Below are 24062 nucleotides of genomic sequence, written 5' to 3' on the forward strand. Positions count from 1 at the left end.
TCGTCAGCAGAGCTGTAGCAGTCTGTTGGAGAAGGAGCTCTGCTGTCTGTCCAGTGTGTGCTGGAGAGGGTGAGCGGGGTTCTCCATGATGGAAACCAGTTTGTTCAGAGTCCTCTCCACCACAGCCTCCACAGTGTCCAGACTACAGCCAATCACAGAGCTAGCCTTCCTGATCAGCTTGTTGAGTCTGTTGGTGTCACTGGCTCTGATGCTGCTCCCCCAGCAGACCACGGTGAAGAAGAGAACACTGGCCACAACAGACTGATAGAAGATTTACAGAAGGCTAGCCACAAGAGACTGGTAGAATTTACCAAAGGGAAACATAACTAACCACATTGACACTGACTCTATCTGGTCTTTCTTCCACTCTCTCTGTCTCTCTTTCTCTGACCCTGTTCTTATCTTCCTTTTATTTCTTTTCCACCCAACCAGTCAGGTGGATGGCCTCCCAAAAGAGTCTGGGTCCTGCCCGGAGTTTCTTCCTCATCGAGGGAGTTTTTCCCCGCCACTGTCGCTTACGCTCTGGAGGGTTCAGTTGGGTTTCCCTGTCTGTTAAAGAGCTTTGAAATGTCTGTTGCCATGATTAAGCGCTAAACAATAAAACTTGATTGATTGATTGATTGATTGATTGATTGATTGATTGATTGATTGATTGATTGATTGATTGATTGGTCACAACAAACTGGTAGAACATCTAGAGAACGCTGGTCACAACTTCAGACTGGTCGCCTATATCCGATGTTTAGCCCATCAAGACTGATATCGGATGTCTCTTTTGTAGTCTGAACAGTCCCATACCACATGATATCCGATTTTTGCGGAATGATTGAAACCACATTTGGGAGGTAGTTTCATATCGGATGTGGACGGATGCGTCTCAGTCTCAACACTCTGATCGGATGTGGAGGACCATGATGTCATATCGGCACCAGAAGGAAGAGCGTCGTTCATTACGGAGCAGTAAAAAATGGAAGAAGTTGACAATATCTGGTGTGTGAAATTTTGTCCACCTTTACCAGACAGCATTACCGCCAACACGCTAAGGTAACAAAACTTCATGTTTGTTGTCTTTGTTGTTGTTGCAATTACATGACCTCACTCATTACACACTGAATGACGCCTCTGCCTCAAAGTCGTTGTTACCATAACCTGTCAGATCGGCTGATAATGTGGCCCAGTCTGAACAGAGCCAGATCACATTTGGACACGTGCTAAAAACAGTGTGAACAGTCAGCTCGAAAAATCCGATATGGAAGGAAATCTGATTGGAATCTGATATGCCTGCAGTCTGAACGCAGGCAGAGACCATGTTAGCTTCGCTCCCCGGTATTGTTGGCAAGCAAACTCTGTACTGGCTTTAACTACCGTCTCTCGTCTTCTTGTCTCCACCGATTTCTATCCCATGTGCTCATACTTTGTTTTCTCCACAAATTCTCCCCTGGTCTCAGGTCAGTCAGTCATTGTGTTTACACCATGAGCCACGGCGTCACGATTGGCTGAGAAAGTGACTCCACACTGGGCGCCGAAAATCTCCTGTTTACTTGATAAACACTATAAACACAAAAACACTTTTAACTTTTAACTCTTGTGTGTACTTATGTGTAATTATATGACCTCACACATTACACACACTGAACGATGACTTCAACGTCGTCGCCAGATCACATTTGGACATTTTGAAGGCTGCCTGTCAAGCTGAGTCTTCCGAGCAGCAGCAGCAGCGGGATCCTCATCGCCTCCACTTCATCAAGACCTTCATCAGAACCCGTCAGGAGAACCAGGTGAGCAGCTGAGCTCCGGTCACGTGGGTTCTGCTTTGTGTTCGTGTGGTTAATTTTATGCAAAACAATTTTTTAAATATATTTTTTCAACTTTTTTGTCAAGCCAACACACCTGACACTAGATCCATACCGGGAGAAGGCAACCTGTGGCCCCAGCTCTTTGATTCCTCTGACACGGCTCCCTGTGGCTTTAGAAAATAAAGAATGAGTTTTTAATGAATGAATTACAATAAACCAACACATTTGAAACAGATTCAAACCTTAATATGTGTAATCAGTAGATTCTGACACTTGAATAAAACATGTTTCTCTAGTTTTAAATATTGTCTTAATATTTGGAATAATCTAACTACACAACAACAAAATATTAAACAAAGGTTTACATGTTGATGTGGAAATGCTGCTTTTTTTATGTCGAAGCCTCAGTTATTTTCCATTTCAGTGAGTAGTAGTGACCTGCACCCTAAATCCTTTTGTGTGTCTGTTTTCTGTGTCCCCAGCTGAGACATGTGTGGTATCTGGGCTTTGTTCGGTAGTGATGAGTGCCTGTCAGTTCAGTGCACCAGTGCCATGAAGATTGCTCACCGTGGCCCAGACGCCTTTCGCTTTGAGAACGTTAATGGCTTCACCAACTGCTGTTTTGGCTTCCACTGGTTGGCCATTGTGGACCAGCTATATGGAATGCAGCCCTTGAGAATCAAGAGGTTCCCCTTCTTGTGGCTCTGCTACAATGGAGAGATTTACAACCATGTGACGGTAAGACCGGTTGTGTTGTGCAGATGTTCAATTCATTTTGCGGAATTTTGTTTTTTGTGGGTGATCCTGGAATGCATTAACCGCGAGAAATGAGGGATGACTGTACATTATTAACTACGCTACCGCTGTGTCTTAAGCCATACCTTGCTTCAGGATCACAGAAGATTTACACATACATTAAATTCACTGGGACTCTCGACCATATTCGAGACCACATGTTTTTTCATTTATTAATTTTGTAAACCCACTTCATCCCCTGTCGCGGGTCACAGAGTGCTGGAGCCTATAAAAGCTGCCTAGGGCTGTGAGACGGGACACTCCGGACGTGAAGCTAGTGTACTTATCGAGCCACATTTATACACAGACAAATAGGCAGTCCTACCGGCAATTTGGGACCGTCCAATTAACCTGAAGTGTATGGTTTTTGGAGGTGGGAGGAAGCTGGAGAACCCGGAGAGAACCCACACAGACACACGGTGAACATGTAAATTCCACACAGAGTGGAACTCGCACCCAGAACCGCTTTGCTGGGCGGAGACAGCGCTACCCACCGCGCCACTGTGCCACCCATGTACTTTAATTTGTTTAATTCAATTTGTTTTGCTTAAAAGCTGTTTGTTGAAAAGTCATTGTCAGTCTGTTCTTCATTCCACTGTAAGTCACACAGAATCTTATATCACAATGTAGTGTTTAAATATTTTAGTTGTTGTGCTGTTTAATTGAAGCATTTCATCCATCCATCGGGGGCAACAGTCTCAACAGGAATGCCCATACTTTCCTGTCCCCAGACACCTATTCCAGCTCCCCAGGGGGAGGTGTTCCCAGGCCAGCCCGGAGACATAGTCCCTCCAGCGTGTCCTCGGTTTTCCTCGAGATCTCCCGGTAGGACATGCCCAGAAAACCTCCCCAGGGAGGCATCCAGGAGGCATCCTGAACAGATGCCTGAGCCACCTCAGCTGGCTCCGCTCAAGGCGGAAGAGCAGCAGCTCTACTCCGAGCTCCTTCCTGGTGACTGAGCTCCTCACCCTATCTCTAAGGGTGCGCCCAGCCACACTAAGGATGAAACTCATTTCAGCCGCTTGTATCCGGGATCTTGTCCTTTCAGTCATGACCCAAAGCTCATGACCATAGGTGAGAGTAGGAACGTAGATTGACCGGTAAATTGAGAGCTTAGTCTTGCGGCTAAGCTCCTTCTTCACCACGAGAGACCTATACAGCGACTGCATCACTGCAGAAGCTGCACTGATCCGTCTGTCAATCTCACGTTCCATCCTTCCCTCACTCGTGAACAAGACCCCAAGATACTTAAACTCCTCCACTTGGGGCAAAGACTCTCCACCAACCTGAAGAGGGCACACCACCCTTTTCCGGTCGAGAACCATGGACTCGGATTTAGAGGTGCTGATCCTCATCCCAGTCGCGTCACACAGCTACAAACCGTCCCAGTGCAGCTGAAGGTCCAGGTTTGATGAGGCCAACAGGACAACATTGTCTGCAAAAAGCAGAGATTCTTTGGTGCTTTATCTGCCCTTATTTATCCCTTATTTGGTCCCTGCCACCTTATCGTGGTGGGGGAGTTTGAGTGCCCGATTGATCCCCTGTTGCCAGGGGCTTTATGCTCCTGCTAGGGTCTCCCTTGGCAAACAGGTCCTGGATGATGGGCCAGACGAAGAGCAGTACAAAAACCCCTATGATGAAAGAAAAATCAAGGACCGTGACATCGCCCGGTATGGCACAACCAGGGTCCCACCCTGGAGCCAGGCCCAAGGTTGGGGCTCGTATGCGAGCGCCTGGTGGCCGGGCCTCTGCCCGAAAGGACGATGTGGGCCCAACCTCCGGTGGACTCACCATACGCCAAGGAAACTGTAGGGGATAGGTGCAGTGTGGATTGGGTGGCAGTCGTCAGAATGGGACTCGACGGCCCAATCCCCAGACAAACAGGCTAGCTCTAGGGACATGAAGCATTTCTGTATTTTTAATCTAATCTGGTATTAGTAATTGAGATATGAACTTTGACGAGAAGAAACCAGGAAACTCATTCAGTGCCTCTTCTTCTACTTTAATCCAGTTGAAGGAGCAGTTTGAGTTTGATTTCCAGACTCAAGTGGATGGTGAGATTATCCTGCATCTGTACCACCGCTTTGGCATCCAGAAGATGGCTTCCCTCCTTGATGGTGTCTTTGCTTTTATTCTTCTGGACACTTCCAACAAAAAAGTCTTTCTGGGAAGAGACACTTATGGTGTCCGGCCTTTGTTCAAACTCCTTACAGACGATGGATTCCTCGCAGTTTGTTCGGAAGCCAAAGGTAACAAGAGGGTTGATTAATCCCCCTTAATCTGGGTCATTACTAATCTTGCAAGAATTGTTTTTGCATTGCCCAACTTATTTTTTCCCACTAAAAGGACTTACACAACTTTCCCATTCAATGGCCACTCCTGCTGACATCGTCCACCTTCTCCCTGGACACTTTGAGACCTTTGAGTTGAAGCCAACTGGTAAAGTTCAGTCCATTGAAATGAAGCAGTTCCATTGCTGCACCAAGGAGCCTGCTCATGCCATCTATGACACTGTGGAGAGACTGCCTACAGGTATAAAACTACTTATATTTGGTTCACACTAATTCAATTAGTAATTATTTGTATTACATTTCTTAAAACTCCACAGGTTTTGACGAGGAAACAGTGAAAATGAATATTAGAACCTTGTTTGAGAATGCTGTAAAGAAACGTCTCCTGAGTCAAAGGAGAATTGGTTGTCTTCTATCAGGTAAACTCAAGTTCTCATATATATGCAATGATAAAGGTCAGATTGTCACAAACCTCCATTCTAACCTTGCAATTTTGTTGTACGATTGTAAAGCTTCTTAATCTTAATCTGAATCTTAATCTAAAAGCATTGGTACCAAGCAATCTAGGAAATGTATGACATTATTTGAACATGTCCCCTGCCCCTCATGTGCAGTGTATGTGAGAGAGGATCATAACATGTATGTATGGTTTTGCTGTATCAATAAGTCAGTAAATCAACTTTATTTAAAGTGCATTGGAGAGCAGTGGTAGACATATGTAAAATGCCATGTAAGTGGGAGTCAACGAATTCTAATCTCAAACACGGAATGTCTACTCACAAAAATATAAGCCAAACAACCCACAGAGCTGGAAATGCAGACCTGAGGGTTCCAATTAGGACAAGTGTGTCTGGAAAAGTTGCAGCTTTGTCCCAAAGGCTGTGATGTGCACAACTAATTGGATCACTACTGCATCTTTTTCTTGAAGGCTGGCATTCAGCACATTGAGATGCTTTGCTGTGTCAACCAAAAAAACAAAAAAAACAAGTCTTATGTCCATTCAGTGTTTGACAGTTTTTGCATTGGTTGTTTTCAGTCAAAAACTGTCTAATTTCCACTTTAAGAGAAAAGAATCAGTACAGTGTGGTTTTCTGATGGGCTGGACTTTGGACATGCCTGCTTGAGAGTAAGAGAGAAAACGTGTTGCAGAGAAACAAAACCAATTTCTTCAATAAATACAAAAAGTTCTATTAATATATGTACATTAACATGTGCAGGGAGGAATTATGGTTGGAAAAAGTGCCATACTATTGTTGAGTCTATCGTTGGCAATTTGTTACTAAAATATGATTGATTATAGAAAATAATCATTCATAATTTACTGCTGAAACTAGCCTGTAATGGAGACAGTGCAGTTGTCAGAGAAAGTTGGATGTACAGATAATAATGTCATCTGCATAAAGATTTGAGAATTAGCCTTTATTATTGACATAAATATTAAAGGGTGTTTGACCCAATATCAGTCCCTGAGGAACACCTTTTAAGTAGGGGATGGGGATCAGAAAAAGACCCTTGACCCTCACTGACTGTAACTTTTGAACCAGGACCAGCAGCCGTCAGAGAGTCCAATATATCTTAGGAATAAGTTCCCTGAGAGCAGGCCAGGCACAGGCAGGAGCAGAAGGTGGTCTGGAGCAATCAGCAACTGTAATACAGAACTTTAGAAGAATCAACTAAATATGGAAACTGATCTTGAGGTGATTACAGAGCACTGCAGATTGTCCTCATGTTGGAAAAAATACACACAAGTGAAAAGGTCCAAAAATTTCATAGCCTCAGTTACATGCAAGTTGAAATTACCACCCAGTAAAATAACTGTCTAAATTCATAGTTACCAAGAGCAACTGACAGTAAATGAGATAATTCAGATAAATAAGTAGCACTTTGCTTTGCTGGTCTATGAATGGTTTCTATGAGAACGTGTTGTTGAGTCGTAATAACTGTGAACCCAAGTCACCCACTAGCATTTATGTTGTCATGGGTTTGATTCTTATCTAATCCTTATTGTTTCAACGGTTGGGGTTTAATTTGGTTTGTGTCTCTGATACTCAGGCGGTCTGGACTCCAGTTTGGTTGCTGCTACACTGGTGAAACTGGCTAAAGAGGAGAAGCTGCAGTATCCAATTCAGACCTTCTCTATTGGAGCAGAGGATAGTCCAGACCTTCTGGCCGCACGGAAGGTTGTTTCTTCTAATGGGAGTCTTTCAGCTGATTTCTTTTCCGCTGTCACTCCTGTTTAAAGACATAAAACAGCGTTTGGTTTGTTTTCATTCAGACGGGTTGTGTTTGCAGGTTGCAGCTCACATCGGCAGTGAACACCATGAGGTCAACTTCAGTCCAGAAGAAGGTATCCAAGCAGTAGAGGACGTCATCTTTCACCTGGAGACCTATGACACTATTACCATACGTGCCTCTGTTGGTGAGTGTGGGTGTGTCACCTGTAGATGTATCAATTACCTGTGACAGGTATTTCCAGATGATGTTGTGAAAGATATTCTGTCCATTGAGGACACTCTGCCAAATTCCAACCAGTTTATTATTATTACAGTTTGGACAATAATAATCATAGACAGATGGAAGTACTGGGTTATCCTCTCTGCTACCATTATGAACTCCTGCAAAGCTGTACTACATCACAGAACGCGGAAACATCAAGACTGGTTTGACGAGAATTACGCAGAAATGCAGCAACTTATTAACATCAAGCGGAAAACCTTCATCACTGGCAGGATGACATCACCTCCAAAAGGATAAGAGAAACCAATGCCGAATCGAAAGCAGCTGTCCAATCACGGGTGAGGACACTGAAGAACCAATGGTGGACACAAAGAGCCCTGGAAATTCATCAGCTTGCCGACACCAGAGGCTTTTTTGAAGCCATCAGAATTATATATGGTTCTAGATGTCGTTGCCTGACCATCCTTCCCTCTAAGGATGAACTCTTCCTGATGAAGTTAAGGAGGCTATAAGGAACACTATAAAGAGCTGCTGAACATGGATACTACCCCTGAGTTTGAAGCCCTGGACCAACTACCCCAACTGCCCATCACTCAGAACATGGACGAACCACTTAGTCTGGAAGAGACACGGGACACCATTAGGAAAATGAAAAACAAGGCTCCTGTGCCTGATGGTATCCCAGCTGAAGTCCTGAAAGAGGGTGGGTCGGTCCTCAATTCAACACATTCACACCTTGCTTCTCAAAATATGGGTGAAGGAGGAAATTCCTGCACAGTTGAGCGATACCTTAGTCGTCCCCATTTTTAAGTAAGGTGACAAGATAGACTGTGGGAATTACGGAGGTGTCTCCCTCCTTTCCACTGTAGGGAAGGTGCTAGCAAGAGTGTTGGCCAACAGACTCACCACTTTGGTGGAAAGCATCTTTCCTGAAATTCAGAGCGGTTTCTGTCCACATAGACGCACCTCGGACATGATCTTTGTTGCTCGTCAACTGCAAGAAAAGTGCCTTGAACAACCTCAGCCTCTACTGTATATATGACTTTCATAGACCTGATCAAAGCCTTTGACTCTCTCAACCGCCAGGACCTCTGGCTGGTCCTGCCAAAAATCGGCTGTCCTGACAAGTACATCAGAGTCTTGCAGCTGCTATATGATAACATGTCTGCCACTGTACTTACCAGCTTTGGAGATGAAACAGAACCTTTCTGGTTGACACAGGACTTAAGCAGGGATGTGTTATTGCACCATCACTGCTCTCCATCTTCATTGCCGGCATCCTCCATCTTAGGGGGAGCCAGCTGCCACAGGGAGTCAGAATTATGTACAGGACTGACGAGCTTCTGAACATCAGATTCAGGACCAAAGGTCAAACCAAAACCACATCCATCACAGAGCTGCTACACAGAGCTACACACATGTCGTCCAAAGTAAACGTGCTCCGAGAGGCCAAAAGAAAAGGTACAAGGTCAAATTCAAAAAACACCTCATGAAGTGCCACATGTCCTTAAACACCTGGGAGGCCACAGCAAAAAACAGGTCTGCCTGAAAACAAGCTGTTCGAGGAGGGGCTGCACAATATAATGACGTTCTCCACAGTGCTGCAGTACAGAAGCACAAGAGGAAGAAAGGGTCCACCTCCACCAATAAGGTTCCACCAAAACCAACAAGTACTGCAGCCCACCCATGTCCACATTGCTCCAGAGTCTGTGGGTCCAGGTTCGGCCTCTATGCGCATCTGAAGACCCACAAGGACCGAGAAGGAGGACAGACATACTCGAACACGAGAGTCTGCCGATGATATCTCTGTAACTTACCCCATAATGCCTACGCTGCCGCGATAATGGAAATTTCCCCACTATGGGATTCTTCTTCTTCTTTTCCTTTCTGCTTTTCCCTTCAGGGGTCTCCACAGCCAATCAGTGTCCTCCATCTAACCCTGTCTTCTGCATCCTCTTCTCTCACACCAACTACCTTCATGTCCTCTTTCACTACATCCATAAACCTCCTCTTTGGTCTTCCTCTAGGCCTCCTGCCTGGCAGTTCAGAACTCAGCATCCTTCTACCAATATATTCACTATCTCTCCTCTGGACATGTCCAAACCATCTCAGTCTGGCCTCTCTGACTTTATCTCCAGAACCTCTAACATGTGCTGTCCCTCTGATGTACTCATTCCTGATCCTATCCATCCTGGTCACTCCCAGAGAGAACCTCAGCATCTTCATCTCTGCTACCTCCACCTCTGTCTCCTGTCTTTTCCTCAGTGACACTGTCTCTAGACCAAACAACATCGCTGGTCTCACCACAGTTGTGTACACCTTTCCTTTCATTTTAGCTGAAACTCTTTCCGTTCTTCATCCTCTTCGGTTCCCTCCTTAACTCTTAACTCCTTCCTAAAAGTCATGCAACACTCTTCCTTTTTCAGCTTTCACCATTTCTTCTTCTGCTCTGCCTTTGCCCTCTTGATCTTCCTCACCACCAGAGTCATCCTACACACCACCATCCTATGCTGTTTGGCTACACTCTCACCTACCACTACTTTTAAGTCACTGATCTCCTTCAGGTTACACCGTCTACACAAGATGTAGTCTACCTGTGTGCTCCTACCTCCACTCTTATAGGTCACCCTATGTTCCTGCCTCTTCTGGAAGAAAGTATTCACTACAGCCATTTCCATCCTTTTTGCAAAGTCAACTACCATCTGTCCTTCTGCGTTCCTCTCCTGGATACCAAACCTGCCCATCACCTCCTCATCACCTCTGTTTCCTGCACCAACATGTCCATTGAAGTCTGCACCAATGACAACTCTCTCACTTCTAGGCATGCTCTGCATCACTTCATCAAAGTCCAACCAGAATTTCTCCTTCTCCTCCAGGTCACATCCTACCTGTGGAGCATACCCACTAACAACATTGAACATCACACCTTCTATTTCTAGCTTCAGACTCATCACTCTATCTGACACTCTTTTTACCTCCAGGACATTCCTAACAAACACCTCCTTCAAGATAACTCCTCCTCCATTTCTCTTCCTATCTACACCATGATAGAACAACTTGAACCCTGCTCCTAAACTTCTAGCCTTGCTACCTTTCCACCTGGTCTCCTGTACACACAGTATGTCTACCTTCCTCCTCTGCATCATGTCAACCAACTCTCTACCTTTTCCTGTCAGAGTTCCAACATTCAACGTCCCTCAACATTCAACGACTCTCAGTCCTATACTCTTGGTGTTCCTCTTCTCTCTCTTCCTACGAACACACTTTCCTCCTCTTCTTCTTCGACCAACAGTATTCCAATTTCCACCGGCACCCTGTCGGTCAACAGCACCGATGGCGGTCGTTGTTAACCCGGGCCGCGACCGATCCGGTATGGAAGTCATAGGTTTGATTCGCATGTTTGATTTGGCAAAACTTTTAGGCCGGATGCCCTTCCTGACGAAACCCTCTGTATTTATCCGGGCTTGGGACCGGCACAATAAGACACTGGCTTATGTCCTCTTGCGGCTACATTATAAAAGAATATCTTATTTTATGTCTCAGCAAACAATGTATCGATTTGTTAATCGCATGAGATGTCATTGTCAATCTGTAATTGATGCTCAACGGTAAGGTATTAAGACATCGACATCTTTTATTGTGGTAGACCCACCAATGTTGTTGGCTTTAGTTTAAATTAATTGTTTGAGATGAGGAAATTACCATTGCATGCTTCTACTTAAATATCCTACTTCCATAGTATGTCGGTGTAACGGGAACTTTTTACGTTTCCAATTAATTTCAACCAAAAACCAAATATCCCTAACTTTCTGTGAATAGTGAATAGTAGCCAGTTTTCTGTCCCACTTCACAAACATTGTGTATAATGCAAAACACAAGACAGTCACCATTAAAATGATGATTCTGATTCTGACTTTGTCACCCGTGTCTGTTTCTCCCATTGCAGGGATGTACTTGTTATCAAAGTATATCAGGGAGAATTCTGACAGCGTGGTGATGTTCTCTGGAGAGGGTTCTGATGAGCTGACTCAGGGATACATTTACTTCCATAAGGCAAGTCCAAATACTAAGGACTAATGAAGCTCTCAAACCAACACTTATATTTAGCTAATGGCTGAGGTGTATGTAAGTGGTTGCTTATCAAAAACTAGTGCGCACTGGTGAAGAAACTGACACTGGAACATCAGAAAATCCAACGGGTTTTGGATGAATGGCTCACGGGGTTTGCTGAGCAAAGAGGGAGGAGGAACTGGGGCATCTGGAGTGGCTTCACCAGCGGCAGGTACAGTTTGAGATGAGAGACTTGAGGAAACTTGATCCAAATGATTTTCTAGAAAAGATAGGCTGGAGGTAGACTCTGTAGACTAGAGTGTGTAGATTGTTTAGAATGCCCCTGATATCCTGAAGGGCTTGTCCATGTTGTCCCGCAGGAATCCCCTGGGAGGAGACAGCTTGGCAAAAACGGTCAGAATCCACTGGCACAGTTTTTGGCCAAACAATTCTGTTACGAATAGACTACTGGCAAAACTGCTGGACCCCAAGAAGCAGATACTAACTGAAAAGGGAAAAAAACAAACAATTGTTTTATTGCTCAAGCAAAAACATAAATGAGCAACATGCAAAAACAAGGAGTACACAGCAGAACAGTTGATCCACAAAAAAATAAGATCAAGCAGCAGAGACATGACCAGGTATTGAACAAACTGAAATTGGTCAGATAAATATGGTCTAAACCAATTTAATGCAGGGTTTTTGATGCCTACATCATCTAATTTTCTGAGAATAATATTGTGATCTACAACGTCAAACACAGCACTGTCTAACTAATCTAAAACAGATAGAATACCTTTGTCTGACGCTATTAAAAGGTCATTTGTAACTCTTAGCAGTGCAGTCTGGTACTGTAGTTTCACCAAAAATCTGACTGAAAGTCCTTTAACAGAGTCCTCCAATAAAGAGTCATTTAAAATTGTATTTATTTATTTTGTACACTGGTCTGATTCCCGGAGAGAAATTAAGTGCACACTCTAGCAGTGTTTCTTAATCAAACACATGCAATCAAACACATATATGCATCAAACACATGCATACATATTAGTGTGTACAGGCCCCTGTACACACACACACACACACACACACACACACACACACACACACACACACACACACACACACACAAAAGGGAGCCTGTGGGCATGCATTGGGAGGTAGAGTGGCGGGCAGCTCCTTCGTGGTGGGCCCCAAATGAGCAACTTGTAAAGGGGGACGGCAACTTGCTCAAGGGTGCCTTGGCAGTGCTCCAGGGGTGAGCTGACACCTCACACTCACACTCCAAGGTGGCTGGGTGGGAGCGGGCATCGAACCGCCGATCTTGGGGACATTGGACGATCCGCTGTACCGCTGAGCCACTGCCGCTCCATTAAGCTGTTGGCCACTACGATCTCTAAAATTTCTGATAGACTCATCTTTCTGTGACTATTGAAAACGGCTAAAAGATGACGATAGCGCATTACTTTGAGGGAATAGGACTTGAATTTGAACTCTGAGCTGCTGCAGCCTTCATGTTCATCCGATGCAGTTCAGTTCAGACTTGAAATTGATACAGAAATGTTAAAGAGTCCAACCTAGCTTCAATAAAAATGGTATTAGCCTGCCCTTCTCAATGTACTAAATTACCTTCAGAGAATATAAAGGACTACATTGAAGCTAGGTGCTGACAGAGTCGTGTTCCTCCTCCAGGCTCCGACTCCCGAAGCGGCAGCACAGGACAATGTTCGACTGCTAAAAGAACTCTACCTGTTTGATGCCCTTCGTGCTGACCGCACCACTGCTGCACACGGGTAACGTAACATTTCATTGTCCAACTGCCAGAAGTAAAGACTTCAGGCTGATTACTGACTGCTATTTCAGTGAATGTATGAAAACCAAGCCAACACATTTTGTAGCCAGCGCCTGCTGATCTTTTGTTTTTCTCCTGTGCACAAGATATTCTTTAGTGGTTTTGCATGACCAGCCAACTTATGACAGACAAAGAAACCCAACAGGACCCCAAAATGCCTGTATAATGAGATGACTACATCATCCCTGTTGGCTCCTATGTGAGCGGTATCTCCTTCCTTCCTCCCTTCCTTGCTTTCTTCCTTGCAGCTACTCACTTCAGGGCCTGACAACAGGAATTGTACGTTTTAAAATTGTGAAACAGTCTTCCTATCTCCTGAAAGCTAATCTGTATTTTAGTCTTTATTTTCTAGTCTTTATTCTAGTCTTTATTTTTCGACTAAATTTAACTCCTTCAGCAGAGGAAACGGATGGAATATTCAAAAACAACATGATTTAAAAGCATCAATGGTGAAATGAATAATTAACTACACTCAACAAAAATATAAACACAACAATTTTGTTTTTTCTCCCATTTTTCATGAGATCGACTTAAAGATCTATAATTCATTCCAGATACACAATATTACCATTTCTTTCAAACATTGTTCACAAATCTGTCTAAATGTGTGATAGTGAGCACTTCTGCTTTGCTGAGATAATCCATCCCACCTCACAGGTGTGACACATCAAGATGCTGATCTGACATCATGATTAGTGCACAGGTGTACCTTATATACTGCCCACAATAAAAGGCCACCCTGAAATGGGCAGGTTTTTTTGCTTTATTGGGGGTCTGGGGACTCAGAACCAGTCAGTATCTGGTGTGACCACCATTTGCCTCATGCAGTGCAACACATCTTCTTCACAGAGTTTATCAGATTGTCAATTGTGGCCTGTGGAATGTTGGTCCACTCCTCTTCAATGCGAAGTTGCTAGACATTAGTGGGAACTGGTACACGCTGTCGTTTATATTTTTGTTGAGCGTATCACTAGAGCATGATGAATGAAACGTTAATAATCAGTTCTGGAGGAATGAAAGATAGTTAATCAATGTTGGTTTGGATATAAATTAAATGAAATGTAAATTAAAAATGAAAGTACTCCAGTGATGATGGAGCCTATTGAACCCATAACCATTAACCACTAACCATTAACCACAGATGTCAGGGGTTGAATTGATGTTTTGTGGAAAAAAACCATTATTTACAGTCCTATAATCATACTTGTTCTTTAATGGTATTGATTATGTGATCTGTGAGCTATTTTTGATACACATTTAAGAACCACCTTTTAACTTTTTATTTTTTCTTGTATTGTGATGATTGTTCTTTCAGACTGGAGCTCAGGGTGCCTTTCTTGGACCACAGATTAAGTGCATACTACCTCTCTCTGCCTGAGGAGATGAGGGTTCCTCGGGTCAGTTTATTTAAGGAGTGTGTGTTACACAGAGCTCTTTGAATACAGTGATCATCCATTGCATTAGTGCAATAGTGTTGTATTCAGTAGTGTTTTCCTGTGTCCAGCGTGGAGTGGAGAAGTATCTTTTGAGGACTGCCTTTGAAAATACAAACCTGATCCCTGATGAGATCCTGTGGAGGCGTAAAGAAGCCTTCAGTGATGGTTTGACGTCCCTGAAGAAGTCCTGGTACAATTACCTGCAGGAGCACATAGAGTCTCTGGTAGGTGATGGTTGAAGACTGTGACGGATCTTTTGTTCTCTGGTGTTTATTTCAATTTTCATCCAATTCAAATTTAATATAACCCTAGATTTAATGTAAAGGCTCAGGGTTCATTTTTGACAAAACCCATGATGTAATTGTTCTGTAATGCAGACACTCCATACAGTGTTTGGTATGACATTACCTAATTTAGTGAGCTGTTTGTTGAACTTTAATCACAATTCCACAGCTCTGTCAAAATGACTCAACAAATAATTTTTATGCTGCACCCAAATTCTCTTCAGGAGAGTGTTGAGGAGGCAGAAAGGAGGACAGATCTTAAAACCACCTGTTATCCAACGGACGTGCACTGTGGAATGGTCGAGTCACGGCCAAGTCTTGCCAAAAATGCTAAAGAAAGGGGTGAAATGCAAATATCTGGACTGCCTACTGGACTAGAAACTCAGATGATGCCCATCAATCAGTGGCAGGATATCTAGGAGCCAAGTCATGTGATTCTTCCTCAGAACTCCAATACGGGTCTCTTCCTGTCATTCTGTAGGGATGATGGTAAATACTCTTGTGGCCACTCGTATTTAGTTCAAGAGGAAGGACATCCCTTATCAGGGAACAGGCAACAGGCAATAATCTCAGTTTAGTCCTTGAACACGACTGCAGTTCAAGAAGGTCTGTGAAGATTCTCAGTCCTCCATGTCATGGTAGACCTCCTTGTTAAGAAAAGTCAAGTGGATTTGTAGCAAAAAATTGAAGGCATCTTGCCTTTTACCCAAGAAGCTTCTTCAGGGAACTCCCAGAACAAAATATCTCCAAGGTTTTCTGTAGAGTCCAGTTGACTCTTCAAGATCTAGTCCAGGGGTCTTCATCAGTTGGGGATAGAGAGTGTGTGTGGAAACAACACGTTTACAAGTCCAAGTATGTGTCGGCACAAGGAGCTCTGACACCATTGTTAATGTATTCTGCCACCACTGAGGTGTGATCAGCACATGGTAACACTGGCTGTGCAGCCAGGAGTCCTGTTTGGAAATGGTAGTGGCCCCTGAGGCCCCCTGCAGGCATTTCTACTGGTCACTTATAAAACATCACCAATGACTGTTCCTGCTGCAACTGCTGTCAGCACCAGATCCATGTGATACTTGTGCTCCATTTACATTTGACAAAGGGAGGAATTCCAAAGATGTTTGGGGATCAGTTCTGAGTTGTGGGTCACAGGTAGGTCATAGCAAAGGGTACATGAGCTGGGATGACTTAATGTTTGTGTCTCTCCTGCTCTGTATATTCTCATAGGTGAATGATGACCAGATGGAAAGAGCTCACCAGACATTCCCTCACAACCCTCCACGCACCAAAGAGGCCTACTACTTCAGACAGGTGTTTCAGAAGCACTATCCAGGCCAAGACAAGTGGCTCTCCCATTTCTGGATGCCTCGCTGGATCAATGCTTCAGACCCGTCAGCGCGGACGTTGTTGATTTACAAGCCTGAGGAAGAGCAATAATTCACACCGTGTAGGGCTTTGTTAGACTTAGAACAGTGGAGGGGTAACTTCTACAATTCAGATTAGACTCACCGTTGTGTAGTTGACTATTTCACTATGCAGCATTTGCTAATAATATGTAGGTAAAATATTCAATTAGTGTGTTTGTTGGTTTCTTTCCATTTTTCTCAAATGTAGTTCTGGTTTCATTTTCCATTTTCCAAACTACATGTACATTTTATCACAAGCTTTGTCTTTGATATTAATTGTATTTTCAGTACCTTAAATAAGGGTTTTTTATTTTGTTCGGTATCCATTTGTCTGTTAGCGGGATTTCACAAAAACTGCTAGATGACTCTTCATAAAAATGATTGGGAGGGTGACGAGTGTCAGGAAAGGACCCACTACTTTAGGAGTGGCTCTGGACAAAAGAAGGTAATCTGAGATGTTTTGTTCTAGAACACGAAAGGAAGCATTTAAGAAAACCTGAAGAGATTAGTGATACAAGTAGAGCAAAGAGGAAGGAAATTTTTAATCTTGAAAGAATGATTCAATTTGCCAGTTTGGCTGTATTCAGTTATAATATTTGGTGGCATTTTAGGCAAAGCTAGTTAAAAGAGAATTTGACTTAGTGACTAGTCATAGACGTATTTCCTCGTCTTTCTCAGTTAAACTGTCTGAAGCTGACAATATTTCTAAGATGTAATAAGGGTTTGTGATAAAATATGAAAAGAGATGCAAAAGTCATTAGCATACACGAGCTACGCCTTCACTCTGCAGACGACACGTAGGAAAGGTCTGGTCTCAGCTGATGTTTTATCCATCTGCCAACTAGTGGTGGTTTCCTGACTCGTATCTTGGATTTCACTAACATCTTGAAGAAAAATATGGAGAGCGCGAAGGGTCATATCTCAAAAAACTGATATGTCGAGACACTTGTATCTCAAGGAACTCCTGTAGTTATAAAACCACCAGTGAAATTATCAATCAATCAATCAAATTATATTTATATAGCGCTTAATCATGGCAGCAGACATTTCAAAGCGCTTTAACAGACAGAGAAACCCAACTGAACCCTCCAGAGCATAAGCGACAGTGGCGGGGAAAAACTCCCTCGTTGAGGAAGAAACTCCAGGCAGGACCCAGACTCTTTTGGGTGGCCATCCGCCTCGACCGGTTGGGTGGAAAAGAAATCAAGGGAAGATAAGAACAGGGTCAGATAGACCAGATAGAGACAGTATCAATATGGTTAAGGTTGCTAAAGTCAACGCACAATTACAGATGTGTGGATGACTTTATGGCGGCACGGAGGAAGAAAGGAAGCAGGACCCCAGCTGATGGATAGTTGAGGGGTGGTACTGGTGGGCTTGGAGGAGAAGGTCCACAGCACATGGAGAGATGGGGGTGATACTGGTGGGCTCGGAGGTTACAAATCAGATTATTGGAAAAATAATTCATTAGCTGTGTTCTACAACCAGCTCAAACAAAAACACTATATTAACACCAAATGTTTTCCTCAGACCCAACCCAACTGGCCCAGCATGTTGTATTAACCTATTTACACTGTTGTTGTATACTTCTCTCTTTTTTGCAAACATCTGATTAATTGTTGGAGGCTAAGTAGTTGTTGAAATGACATATACTGACTCAGATTCCTTCTTTGGTCTGTTGGATTAAAGAGTTGACTTAAATAAACGGTAGACTTTAGATTTAACCTCTTGTTTTGTTCTTCACCTTTTGTCTCATGAACAAGAAGAAACAATAATTACAAACAAACAATAAGTCAAAAGACCTCCATGATGCTAGACCAAATGTGTCGTTTAGTCCCCGCAGCGCATAGCAGTGCAAACAATTCTATGCTAGAATAAACTTGTAGTTTCATTCCCCACAGAGCACAGAAACAATTCTATGATGCTAGAATAAACTGGTAGTTTCATTCCCCACAGAGCATAGTAATAAACAAACAAATAGTTGGTTGAGCTAAGACAATATATGGTGGCATTCCAAATATGCTTCGCCTCTTACCTTGACACAGGGAAGGATAGCCTACAACCCAGGCAGAGTAGCTTCAACCAGGCTGGGCGTCCGTATGTAACCCGCAGCTGACTCTCTCTTTCTTATTGGAGTATGAAACTCCTCACCTTTTATACCTTTTAAGAAGAAAGGCCTGCATGCGAGCAGGAATGGCCAGTTCCAGCTCTCAGGCAGCCCTCCTTTTGGTGGTACCCCCAGTTGAGGATAAACATCACCACCCCCGAGAATGCAGTGTAGGAAGCTTTCACGCACTCGTAAACCATCTGTATCAGGAGACCTTACACCTTTGGAATGCACCAAACCTATCACACCAAAACTAAGAAAACTAAGAGATCTTTATTACACATTGGAATGTAATTTAAAGGCTTTCATGCACCCATAAAACATCTTACACCTTGACTGAAAACAGGTCTCCATCTCCTCTCCATCGGTTCTCCTTTGAGACAGGTACTGGGTCTGCTGCATCTGGTTTGATGGGCTGTGACCTGCTGTGACCTCTTTGTCCAAACAAACTAAGATGTGACTTAGCCCAGCGGTTGTATGGAGAGGTTTTGAAGCAAGTTCTCAGTAATGACATGATAAGAGTCAAATCAGGACACACAATACAAATTTCCATTACAGGATCCAATTGTAATTAACACCACCGGCCGGTTTGGCTGCATTGTGTTTGGCTGTGTGTAGTGAAGCAAACATTTCAATATACAGTATAACATGTCCACGCAGTATCATGCTAATGTTTGAACGCATTCAAGTTCTTTGGTTCAAAGTTACAACTTCACAAACTGATGCTTAGACTTGAAAGAGGGGTAAAACATTCAGTTTGTGGGTTTGTTTGTCACCTGTGTCTCCTCTGCAGTACTGGCACTTCTGGTGGGCGGGCAAACAGAGCAGGCCTCTACTATCTAGCTCATATAGAGGGGTTCCCGTCGGAGTGTGCCAAGTACTGTAGAGGAGGAGGGGGTTCTGACATGTAACAATGCTAAACTGATTTCTATGCAATGTACATGCCATTGATATGAAGTCATGCCCAAAGTAGTGTCTATGAGAGTAACCTATTTATTGTGGGTCTTTTCATTATATGTGGTTTAACTGTGAGCTTGTAGATGAGCTGTTGGTAATTGGTAGTGATGGGCAAATGAAGCTTTTGTGAAGCACTGAATCACTTGAGCCAACTGGTTCAAAAATGGGTTCATTACTCAAAGTTTCAGTTATAGTGACCTCTCCTGGTGAAGTTCAAACCCTGCACTGCAAGTTAGTTTGACAAGAAGCTTTCAACTACACACATGCACCATCATCTCCTTTTGGCTTGGACTTAAAGTATCTTTCATTTTAAATTTTGATATACCTTAGACTGAATATTATATTCTATGCACTTATAATAATTGACAAATGTGTGGAGTGTTGTTGAGGAGCGAATGCAGGGACAATCTGGTATTGGTTGGGTGTGCTTGTGCAACTATGGAAGGGCTGATAATTTAGGATGAGGGTGGTCAAAGATTTTTATTGAGATACATGTTTTCCCCCACAGTATTTGTATTAAGTCTGTTCCTTTTCTTAGTGACAATTTCTCCACATTTGGAGAAGACTCGTTCACATGGAACAGATGAAGCCGGCATGCATAAAATTTTTTCGCCAGTTTAAACAAATTTTGGTAAACATTCTTGTGGTTCTTCCAGTAATCTACTGGGTCTTCTGACCTGGCCAGTGGTGGTTCGGTAAAGTACCGCTGCACCTCTACAGTTGTGACTGCAGTAGCATTCCTTGCCCTCCTTGCATCCGACGCATCTCGGTCCAGCGTTTCCCAAAGGTTCCTATCTGAAAGACAAACACGACAACAATCAAAAGCATTTGAACTTTTTGGGAAAAAAATCAGTCACAAATGAGGTCACTTTTCCCTCAAGTCTCCATTCCTCCATCAGAGATGTTGTAGCTGCACTGATGTTAGCTGCAGAATGTGCTTCAGGGAACGGCACCACTCCCAGGAGCACTGTGGCCAGCTTCATGGGGTCCTCCATGTAGTGGCAGGTCACTGCAAGACAGGCCTCCATGTTAATGGACGTCCACGTGTCAGCAGTGAGACTCACAGCCTCCACCCTCACCATTACAGCCTTGGCCTTGGTCTTCTCCTCCTCATATTTCTGAAGCACCATGCTCTTGAGAGCTCGCCTGGATGGAAGAACGTATGTGGGATCAAACAATCCCACAAACTCCTTGAAGCCACAGTCATCCACGATGGAAAAAGGCTGCGAGTCTTTCACCACCAGATTTACCAGAGCTTCATCCAGCTCTCGCTTCCGGTCCACAAGGACAGAAATAAAAAGTAAATGATTAAAATAATACCAGAAGATTAATGTGAAACTACACTTAAGTTAAGCTGGCCTACGACTCATGAAACACAGCCAGACCACATTGTGTTAGTGTGTCTAATAATATTATAGCCAACCTTGATTTGGGGTCCCCTGATTTCCAGCAGCTCCATGTTTGGCAATGAAGTGTCTGATCATGGAGGAAGTATCCCCATGATACTTCAGTTCAGCAGAACACACCAACCAGACCTGGACAGAAAGTAATTTGTATATAATAATACAGTTTGACTCTATAAAGCTGTCACGTTAACAGCATAATTTATTAAAGTATCATTAATCAATATACACGGATGGTAGACCATAGCTATAGCTAGTTACTGTTAGACATGTAACTTCCTTCATTACAGATGTGACATTACACCTACCTTACCAGCAGAGATCAGAATGAAGTGTTCCCACATTTCAGAACAACCTGTCTCCCTGACTGGCTCCATAATGATCCAACGATCCAAAAAAGCAACGCAACACAATAACAACAGCAACAACAACTCTCCGACAAAAACCCACAAACGGTGCATTTTCCAGAGCGTATATAAAGGAGTTTTGGCGCTAACATTCAAAACTGTCACAAGTTAGGAGTCAGTGAATGACATCCTTGGACAGTGAACCAGTCAGGTGGTTCCCTCGGGAAACTAAGCAGTTGCTGCTTTGGACGTCATTGTCACGTGACTGTCTTAGGCCCAAAGCGAGCTCCAGAGCAGTGGTTCTATTGAATTGTAGTTCTAGGGCTTGAAACGTGTACCGAAGCTTCAGTGTCGAACTGCCATCACTAGTAATTGGATCAGTCGTTGGTAGGCTCCTCTCACCTAGAAAGGGAGCTGGATGCCAGGCACTTGAGTTATGTCAGTATGGTCGAGCGGGCGACAGCCCTAGTGCGCCCATGTTTGATAGCTGCCAGGGCCCGTAGGAGGCCATAGCCTTTCGTGCAGTTTTTCTTTGTTTTCCTTTTTTTGTTTTTGCCAGAGATTAGCCTTGATTCTCTATTTTAGTTTTCTGTTTTGTTCTTGGCCAACTTTATTTTCGCTGGAAATTTTTTTTTTTTCATCACTTGTACAATACATGCTGCACCGGTTCTGGGAAAGAGGAAAATAAAAATCATAAAAGTCAACTCTGGACTGTTTTTGAAAAACCTAGCCGTTCGTCCAACTTTACAGATGTAATTACTGTAAAGTAATTCAGCAACCCAGCAGTGGGTTGCTGAACTACCTGATCCCAACTGGAGCTAATCCCAGCCGACTGAGGGTGTGAGGCAGGCTACACTACGGGCATGACACCAGTGCACCGTGGAGCCACATATAGACAAACAAGCACGCACACACTCACACCTACGAGCACTTTGAAGCCGACCAGTTTGGCTGAAACGCATGCTTTTGGATTTGGGTGGAAGCCGGAGACCCCCGAGAGAATCCACGCATACACGGGGAGAACATGCAAACTCTGCGGGACTCGAACCCCGACCCGCCTCGCTGTGCGGTAACAGCACTACCCACTGCATCCGTCCTTTCGTCAGCAGAGCTGTAGCAGTCTGTTGGAGAAGGAGCTCTGCTGTCTGTCCAGTGTGTGCTGGAGAGGGTGAGCGGGGTTCTCCATGATGGAAACCAGTTTGTTCAGAGTCCTCCTCTCCACCACAGCCTCCACAGTGTCCAGACTACAGCCAATCACAGAGCTAGCCTTCCTGATCAGCTCGTTGAGTCTGTTGGTGTCGCTGGCTCTGATGCTGCTCCCCCAGCAGACCACGGTGAAGAAGAGAACACTGGCCACAACAGACTGATAGAATATTTACAGAAGGCTAGCCACAAGAGACTGGTAGAATTTACCAAAGGGAAACATAACTGTAACCATATTGACACTGACTCTATCTGGTCTTTCTTCCACTCTCTCTCTGTCTCTCTTTCTCTGACCCTGTTCTTATCTTCCTTTTATTTCTTTTCCACCCAACCAGTCAGGTGGATGGCCGCCCAAAAGAGTCTGGGTCCTGCCCGGAGTTTCTTCCTCATTGAGGGAGTTTTTCCCCGCCACTGTCGCTTATGCTCCTGAGGGTTCAGTTGGGTTTTTCTGTCTGTTAAAGCGCTTTGAAATGTCTGTTGCCATGGTTAAGTGCTAAAAAATAAAATTTGATTGATTGATTGGTCATAACAGACTGGTAGAACATCTAGAGAACGCTGGTCACAACTTCAGACTGGTCGCCTATATCCGATGTTTAGCCCATCAAGACTGATGTCGGATGTCTCTTTTGTAGTCTGAACAGTCCCATACCACATGATATACGATCTTTGCGGAATGATTGAAACCACATTTGGGAGGTAGTTTCATATCGGATGTGGACGGATGCGTCTCAGTCTCAACACTCTGATCGGATGTGGAGGACCATGATGTCATATCGGCACCAGAAGGAAGAGCGTCGTTCATTACGGAGCAGTAAAAAATGGAAGAAGTTGACAATATCTGGTGAGTGAGATTTTGTCCACCTCTACCAGACAGCATTACCGCCAACACGCTAAGGTAACAAAACTTCATGTTTGTTGTCTTTGTTGTTGTTGCAATTACATGACCTCACTCGATACATGCACTGAATGACGCCTCTGCCCCAAAGTTATTGTTACCATAACCTGTCAGATCGGCCGATAATGTGGCCCAGTCTGAACAGAGCCAGATCACATTTGGACACGTGCTAAAAACAGTGTGAACAGTCAGCTCGAAAAATCAGTAATACCGCTCCCCGGTATTGTTGGCAAGTGATCTCTCATTGTCCATGACGATTGTACTGGCTTTAACTACCGTCTCTCGTCTTCTTGTCTCCAGTGATTTCTATCCCATGTGCTCATACTTTGTGTTTTCCTCCACAAATCCTTCCCTGGTCTCAGGTCAGTCAGTCATTGTGTTTACACCATGAGCCACAGTGTTACGATCAGGTGAAAAAGCAGCTCCACACTGGCGCCGAAAATCTCCTGTTTACTTGATAAACACTATAAACACAAAGACACTTTTAACTTTTAACTCTTGTGTGTACTTATGTGTAATTATATGACCTCACACATTACACACACTGAACGTTGACTTCAATGTCGTCGCCAGATCACATTTGGACATTTTGAAGGCTGCCTGTCAAGCTGAGTCTTCCGAGCAGCAGCAGCAGCGGGATCCTCATCGCCTCCACTTCATCAAGACCTTCATCAGAACCCGTCAGGAGAACCAGGTGAGCAGCTGAGCTCCGGTCACGTGGGTTCTGCTTTGTGTTCGCGTGGTTAATTTCATGCAAAACAATTTTTAAAATATATTTTTTTAACT

General features: G+C 43.8%; 1 protein-coding gene across 1 annotated transcript; it reads left to right on the forward strand.

Moving 5' to 3' along the window:
* Positions 1-1665: 1665 nt before the first annotated feature.
* Positions 1666-18064, forward strand: LOC137607859 (asparagine synthetase [glutamine-hydrolyzing]-like). The gene is made up of 12 exons (XM_068333884.1): positions 1666-1781; positions 2282-2537; positions 4606-4843; positions 4941-5126; positions 5203-5304; positions 6938-7065; positions 7178-7304; positions 11289-11395; positions 13082-13182; positions 14557-14638; positions 14746-14901; positions 16186-18064. The coding sequence occupies exons 2-12, from the start codon at positions 2289-2291 to the stop codon at positions 16393-16395; spliced, it is 1686 nt and encodes a 561-aa protein (XP_068189985.1). The 5' UTR covers positions 1666-1781; positions 2282-2288; the 3' UTR covers positions 16396-18064.
* The last annotated feature ends 5998 nt before the right edge of the window (positions 18065-24062 follow it).

The sequence above is a fragment of the Antennarius striatus genome, chromosome 14 (genome assembly GCF_040054535.1).
Source record: "Antennarius striatus isolate MH-2024 chromosome 14, ASM4005453v1, whole genome shotgun sequence".
Classification (NCBI taxonomy): domain Eukaryota; kingdom Metazoa; phylum Chordata; class Actinopteri; order Lophiiformes; family Antennariidae; genus Antennarius; species Antennarius striatus.

What these genes read in the sequence shown, in the direction of transcription:
- LOC137607859 (XM_068333884.1), top strand. Translation starts at nt 2,289, where the DNA reads ATGTGTGGTATCTGGGCTTTGTTCGGTAGTGATGAGTGCCTGTCAGTT. An exon ending in TACCATACGTGCCTCTGTTG is followed by an intron (nt 7,305 to 11,288) that starts GTGAGTGTGGGT and finishes CTCCCATTGCAG; the next exon opens with GGATGTACTTGTTATCAAAG. An exon ending in GATACATTTACTTCCATAAG is followed by an intron (nt 11,396 to 13,081) that starts GCAAGTCCAAAT and finishes TTCCTCCTCCAG; the next exon opens with GCTCCGACTCCCGAAGCGGC.